This window comes from Mya arenaria, chromosome 6 (genome assembly GCF_026914265.1).
Source record: "Mya arenaria isolate MELC-2E11 chromosome 6, ASM2691426v1".
Taxonomy (NCBI): Eukaryota; Metazoa; Mollusca; class Bivalvia; order Myida; family Myidae; genus Mya; species Mya arenaria.
Window position 1 is genome coordinate 8,550,587 of NC_069127.1, and position 8,161 is coordinate 8,558,747.

Sequence of the window (8,161 nt, forward strand, 5' to 3'; positions counted from 1 at the left end):
ACGAGCGAGTCGTGGGTATCCGAATATGGATTTTTACATTAGAATTACTCAAAAGAAAATACTTGCAGAGCTCTGCTGACGTACCCATATAAACCATAATTCAAATTTCGAAGCTTTATTCATGGCTTGTTCGTGACCTATATTTTCATAGTTGTTCTTAGTGCAGACGGGGACCCGAATGACAACTCCTACTCACAGGTGCAGATAAGAGCTGCCTTAACATATCAACTACTAAATCATTGTGCGTGTAAATGTATGCTTAGGGAAACTTGGATTAACACATTCACCAGTGACGAACATAAATTTGCTTCCAGCATGCCCGGTATGCATTATTTACATCTTTCAATAGAGTTGTAGTGACCCTCATATTGTTATATAAATATTTTTACCACCAGGAGAACGACTATACAATTGTGCTTATGAAGTATTATCCGTTTTCAAAATTATCAATCATTATTTTAATATTCAAATCGATGAGTCCAACTTAATTGCCTTAACATGCATGTGTTCTACTTTTCATTTAGGCCAAAAAAATAAATGTTTGTTTAGGGTAACCTTCCCAAAATTTCTAGGTAGGGTAGGTAGGGATTTTTTTTTTCAAAATCTGTCGTAAGTTCAGAGTGTTTTCTTGCACATGGCAGTCTTTCCTACATTACTGTCATTGCCTGACTTTGTTTTATCATATAAACAATAATTCTGATTAAAATCTGCATTTATCCGCCCTTCGTAACTCTCTATTCGCTAACGAATATTTTTTTTGCTCAGAAACGGAAAAAATAAGTTAGCGTCGGCGCATTTTTATAGGTAGGGTCAAGTTACCCGAAACAGACATTTTTTTTTTCGGCCTTACACTCTAATTCAATCTTTAACAATACATTTGGAATCAAAGATTGGTCCCAACATGCCAGTGAATAATATTCACTGAATACGGATATGGTCCCAGGTTTATTGGAGCGACTAAAAGACGGTGGGACGGTGGTGATAGCGGAGGGCTATGTCTGGGAGATTGAGCGACGAGGCTTCATGCAGTTCGGAAACTTTCTACCGGAAGTAGTGCTGAAAAACCCAGAAGTCGTCAAACAACTGCACGAGGAATTTGCACATGCTGGAAGTGATGTCATAGAAGCATTTACGGTAAAAAAAAATATCACGAGTATTTAATACGTATCTGTGGTTTTTTTCCTAGCGTTAATGGTTCTTGCCTCTTGGTTCTTGGTTCATGAGGACCGGGATTGGAAACGAGCCTGCACCTTGAAAGCAAACAAAGAAAGCAAGTCCACGGAAAGCTAGTACTTTATGTAATATAAATATTTGATTGAGTTCAAATGCAGCTCATTTACAGCCATTCATGATATAACCCAAGAGATAACCATACACTAACGACTCCCCTTGTGCACTAGTATTACGGGCATCGGGAGATGTTCCGGCTGCGTGGCCGGGAGGCGGACCTTGAGGCCCTCAACCGGAAGGCGCTGTCCCTGGCGCGCGAGGTGGCTGACAAGCACGGGAAACTTATGGCCGGAAACCTGAGCAACACACCACTGTATGAGGCGGGGGACACTGCCACCCATGACAAAATATACGACATGTTTAAGGTAACGTATAGGGAATGTCTGTTTTCAATGCTTTAAAGCTGATGGCCACTAGTAAATCGGTTCATTTGATTAAGTCAATAGTTTCGTTTCATATACGATGTTTCTAATTTCCATTGATGAATCATTTCTTTAAGAAAGTTTGCATAAAAATAATGTAATTTTTCGTATTTATAAGTGAGTTATTGAGAAAAACATCTTTATTCATAATAAAGAAACACTTATGTTTCCACAAACAGTATTCTGGCTGGAATGTTTATCTAATCTATGCAACAAGAACGCCATGGTGAAATAGGGAAACAAGTCTAATGCCATATAAAATAACAAAATGGCAAATGATGTTAAAACTTTCGTCCTCTTGACATTAGGAACAGGTGTTGTGGGCGGTGGAGGGTGGGGCGGACTTCATCATCGGGGAGACGTTTTCCGCCTACGGGGAAGCCGCCATTGCGCTCAAGGCTATCCGTGAACATGGAAACGGTATGGAGAATGTTTTTTTCGACCGTGTGCTTCAAAAGTTTACGTAGTTAATTTTCTTTAAAAAATGGTATTGGTACACTACCTTGTAAAAATGAAGCGTATTTATTTACATGTATTTTGCTTTAAGACTTTCATCCTCGTCCATATTTAGGCCTTCCGGCAGTGATCACGATGACCGCGCACGTCCCTGAGCGTACGACGGACGATATTCCCATACCGGAAGCGTGCCGGCGCCTGGAGGAGGCAGGAGCCGCAGTGGTGGGTCTCAACTGCTCTCGGGGACCGGATGTCATGATGCCGCTCATTAAGGAAATAAAAAAGATATGCAAGGTGAACTAGAGCCTAGACAGCCTTTACACACCCTAAGTGCTGCTTTCTTACATAACGAGTCATAATTATAGGGATATGAAGGTGCGAACACTCCTAGTCATCACCATCGTATCGTTGTATCAACCAAACGTGAAATGTATTCATATATGTTTTACATAATTATGCAGGTGCCAATTGCCGCCCTTCCAGTGCCATATAGAACCAACATGGAACAGAAAACATTCTTCAACGTCAAAGATTCAAAATCGGGTCAGTCAGTTTTCGTTCTGAAATGTCGAGTCACAGTAAAAGCGTTTTAGGTCATCTGTTTATCGAAGAAGAAAGAGTCGGGGTTTTGTGATAGCCTTCGTGTCACTGTCGGCGCTATCGACGTGAACAATCTTTAACATCGGTCATAACTAAAAAATCGCTCAAGTTTATCAAACGAAACTTAGAACAAATGTAAGCTTGTTGCCATAAACACTCCACACATGAGTAAACTGTCAATAACTGGCTTTAACAGATTTTATTTAATGCCGTTTTAAATAAACGTAAAAAACGGACGAGCATTGAAACCCTCGTCTGGTGCTCTTGTCCATCGTCTATCAACGTAGTTGTTTTCTCCTTTTTGTTTCACACATATGTTCCATGAAATTACTTATCCCAGGTGAGAGGGTGTACCCGGACAACCTTGACTGCGTGCGCTGCTCGAGAATAGATATACGGCGGTTCGCGGAGGAAGCACTTGCGGCCGGCGTCCAGTACGTGGGCCTGTGCTGCGGAAACAGCCCAAACCTGACCCGCGAGCTGGCAGAAGTGTACGGTAAGGATCCCCCAGCGTCCCACTACCGGACACGAACCGATCTCAGCATGATATTCGGCGAGGCTGCCCAGAATTACGGGTCCGAGGTGGCGCGGACCTCCCAATGGATGACAGGAGATGGACTTTAAATCCATATATATATATATTTACATTTATTATCATTTAACTCACATGTATACGTACATATTTGTATATTGTTGATATTATTACTACTGCGGCGGCCTATGTTGCGTGTATGTTGTTTACATGTATTCCCCTTCTCTGTTTTGTTGGCGGTCTAATAAATTTGTTTCGTTTTATCTTTACAAAATGAGAATACAATTCCTGGTTTTGGCAGATTTATTCACGCAGACTCCTTTACTTTCTTTAAGTCAGGTCGTCTTTATAAAACAAATATCAGAATATTGCCAGGACAAGGGTGAAGTGTTGTTACACTTCTTGCAGGTGTTGGACGCCAAACGTCCAATCGCTATCGTGAATAATATGTTACGAGGATACCAAACTTGTACTCAGGAACCATACATTAATGTAAAGGTCTCGCGTACTCGTGTAGACAGTGACCACGCTGTCTGGGAAACTATAGAATGCAGTGCTTGTCCTGATTAAGTTGTCCTTGGTATGCGAATAAATGGCACAATACGGGACATTTATCAACTGGATTTTGACACACCTTGTAAATTGCAGTACTTATCTTATCGCTAATGTAAATTATGTACACCCGTGATATAGGTTAAAATAATGGTTAGTAAAAGTTTAGACTTGATAGTATCTACAATTTAAGTTTAAAAAAGAAAAGCTTAATATATTTTACTATGCTGATATTTACTTCATAAATGTTTAAATAATTTACTAAACTGACGGTATATTACATCGCCGGCAACCCCGACACTTTTGTTCCATTAAGGCTACACGAGTAGTGTGTGATGTTATATTGGGGGTATCCAACGCTGGGTATACTAGTATAAGTGATAAAGTGAACAAGACATTTTAGGGGGTTCGGGTGGATTATTATTATAATGCAGGGTTATGTTTTAAAACTTATTTATTTTAACAAGAATAGTTCCAATAAAGTATTTAACAATTTCTATCACGAATTAACCATAACAATACTGATACTAATCCTAACTACACATATACACTCTACAACAGGCAATATATCACTGAATTTCTTAACATTTATGGTGGTACTTAAAAGAACAAAGCCGCGTGTTACATGATTTGTGAATGAATATTAAATATCACGAATATGATGTCGAATTTTGACGACAGTTCAGTGGCGATATCGATTTTGACAACGAATCCACCAAGGTGTACCGCTATTATTGTCATTGCCGGTGGAGCCGTCAGTGACTTCCGGTAGTGTTAGGCCACAGAATCAGGAAGAGGAGACCAAATGAGACTGCCGCCATCATGAGAACGTGGAACACAAGCATGAACACCATAAGGCTGCTTCCGGAGCCCACAGCCTGAAAGAAAACAAACCGAACACGTGACGTTAGCTCAGTGTTCTCAAGACAAAATTATACACATTTATAAGCAGAAAGAACGTCTTTAAAAGTACATGCGAAGGGGACTACTAAACATATGCTATGCTGTAATCTGATTTACTTTCGAATACATGTTTTTAGCATAGATACAATGGAATTGGTTTCAATGTTGACAATGTATGAATGTAAAGGACCTACAATATAAATATATTTATGTTTGCAAGGAAAGTAAACGCCTGGTCTTTAGTGTAATAACTTTTGCAGTCTTGTGCCATGAGGCTGCTGTCAAATTCTTGCCTGAGGTATTTTTTGGTTCAATTCATTCAATGTTCTAGTTAAAGCGTCCGGATTGACGGTGAAGTGGTGTCTATATTACGCAGAACAGCACAGATCAGAACAGAACAGAACATTTATTTCTCAGAAGACTCATGTAACCGAATATCATACAAAATGGCGACAAGTACAAAAATAAGTTTAATAACACATGATAAGTTTTGGGCTATTTATGCTAGAAATGGTTTGTTTTTCATTTTCCACACCTTTTTGATGTCGTCTGAAGACATGGAAAATGGAAGCGACATTTGATCTGTATGCTGAAAAACACAGTACTAAACATCCATTTTCATATCATTGCAATTGTAATACAGTCAGTTTCTTTACTTAACACTGGACTATGTCTCAAGTATTTTGGTTAAGATGTGATTTGTTCTGATAAGATACGATTCATTTTAAGACAACCCCATTAGTATGGTCGAAGTACCTATTTTCTCCCTTACACCGCATGCACTCCATTCAACAATACACAATATAGGCCCTGAATGGTGAACTACAGCACGATATTCTTTATTGACTGTTGTTATCTGTTTGTGCAAAATACAAACTCAGTCTAAAAACTTTTCTGACATCCCTCGTTGTGAAAAAAACCACCCAAACATCGTTGACTTGGGAATGGATTGGTATTCAGTTGACCACGAAAACTACGGACAGTAAAATATGGACAATATAAAAGCTTACTACAGCTGAAACGCCACTCACATTGGCCTTGTTTAGGGCCTAATAAAGGGTTAGAAAAAGGGGGAACTAAGGGTATGCAAGTAAATGCTGTTTTGAAAACAACTAGTCAACCAACTTTTGACACATCCGGAACTCCTCGGCCATTTACCATCGAACCTCGGATGTATATCGGTACATCAGTAGAAGTAGTTCGTACACAACTATTTAACAGTATTAATTAATTGTAGTGTTTTAACGTATATCGTGTATTACTAAGTCTAAATTGATTGCCATTGACGTTTATGATTGCATAAATAAAAAATGATTCCCAACAGTAAAGTCACTTAGTTAAACAAAATGACTACATGATCTACTTGCAGCGTAGTTAAATATTAAGATTTCTGACATTGTAAACCGTCCGTATACATCCGAGGTTATATTTCGAAGAAAAACGGCCAGGAGTTCCGAATGGCATTTGAAAAGGAAGCAAAAATCCACGCAAGGGTGAATACATTGTACAAACCTTTGGCGGTAATGTTGTGGCACTGAACTGAACATATTGATCTTTTTCTGTAAAAGCAAATAACATTTAGTCTTACACTTTTTGACAACATTTTCACACATTTGCGGAGTGTCTCAAACAAAGTGTGATAATACAGCTCTTATATTGTGATGGGATGTAAAATGTTTCCTGTAGTGTATAAGCAAAATATTCTTAATAAGTAAAACATGTTTTACTAAGTTATAATTAGTACCGGTTATTTATTTAAGAAGATGATATATAATCACACCGAATATGTTGCCTTGGGTGAAACCAGGACTGACCAGTGTTCGTTTTTAAGATGCAGTCTCTCAGATTTGACGTTTTGACAACTTTTTATATTTTTTTCTTGGAATTTTTGTGTAAATATCTGCAAACCAGTAATATAAGATTGCTGACAAAAGACCAGATCGCATATTTTCATATTTCCATTTTCCATTTTATGACCAAAAGCGTTACTAACGCTTTAAGAAAAATGCATAAAACATCAATTTTTGTACTGAAATCTGCGATTGTTTTGTCAGCAGTCTTATATCACTCGTATGCATTTTCGCATAAGTTTGCACGTTCCAAGACAAAAAAAAAGAAGTTGTCGAAATGGTAAATCTCACAGGCATCTGAATCATTGTTTGTCACTAAAATATTGTTTAAAACCATTTTGGGTACATACAATGAGATAAACAACACATCTGAAGATATTTAGTGTCTTTGATATACAAAAAAGAAACAAGGTATGTAACTCAAACTTACCCGATTTCACGGTAGAGTCCAGTTTTATGTAAATTTCTCAACCAACATTAAAACAATCCATTTTCAAATAAGTGACATGGAAAGAAGAGTCAATTACCTTTAAAATGGTGTGCGATATGTTGGTATAACTATATTGTCTTTAGACAAACAAGCATAATTCAATGTCAAATTCTCATGTTTTTCTTTAGTCGGAAAGAGTACAGCAAATTAAACATTCAGTTTTACTTCAATTTTCCCCGTGTAAACAGTACTAAACACAGACCTATTAAAGTTATTTTATGCTTTAGTGTACAGATAAATTAATTCCATTCCATAATATCACGAAAAGACTAACATCACAATGTTAGAAACAACTGTATCAGTCTTTAAACTAAATCCTCTTTAAATTTCGTAGGCACCCGGCCATTTTACCGACAAGCGCCCAGATGATGTCATTGACATGTACATTTAACATCTTTGTACCGGCTTGAATGTGAGCCACACATGCTTGGATGGGTCAAATACTCTTCTTTGGAGGTTGATCAGAAACATCTGAGCGCTGTCAGAAAAATGTCCGCCTCAAACAAAATTTTAAAGTGGATTTAATTTGAAGACTGATACGGTTCTTTCTTAAACTGTGGTGTTAGTCTTATTGTGATATAAAGGAATGGAATTAATTTATCTGTACACTGAAGCATAAAATAACTTTAATAGGTCTGTGTTCAGTACTGTTTACACGGGGAAAATTGAAGATTTTAATTTGCTGTACTCTTTCCGACTAAAGAAAAACACGAGAATTTGACATTGAATTATGCTTGTTTGTCTAAAGACAATATAGTAATACCAACATATCGCATACCATTTTAAAGGTAATTGACTCTTCTTTCCATGTCACTTATTTAAAAATGGATTGTTTACATGTTGGTTGAGAAATTTACATAAAACTGGACTCTACCGTGAAATCGGGTAAGTTTGAGTTACATACCTTGTTTCTTTTTTGTATATCAAAGACACTAAATATCTTCAGATGTGTTGTTTATCTCATTGTATGTACCCAAAATGGTTTTAAACAATATTTTAGTGACAAACAATGATTCAGATGCCTGTGGTAAATCTGTGAGAGTGCAGCTTTAAGAGGCCATGAAAATGTTGGATCTCGAACCAAATAGCTCCTATGTTACAGGGGTCCATTGTTACCAATACACCA

General features: G+C 37.6%; 1 protein-coding gene across 1 annotated transcript; it reads left to right on the forward strand.

Moving 5' to 3' along the window:
- The first annotated feature begins 220 nt into the window (after window positions 1-220).
- LOC128239155 (betaine--homocysteine S-methyltransferase 1-like) lies at window positions 221-3,503 on the forward strand. Its single transcript, XM_052955652.1, has 7 exons — window positions 221-322; window positions 944-1,134; window positions 1,401-1,595; window positions 1,961-2,072; window positions 2,224-2,402; window positions 2,570-2,651; window positions 3,049-3,503. The coding sequence occupies exons 1-7, from the start codon at window positions 256-258 to the stop codon at window positions 3,330-3,332; spliced, it is 1,110 nt and encodes a 369-aa protein (XP_052811612.1). The 5' UTR covers window positions 221-255; the 3' UTR covers window positions 3,333-3,503.
- The last annotated feature ends 4,658 nt before the right edge of the window (window positions 3,504-8,161 follow it).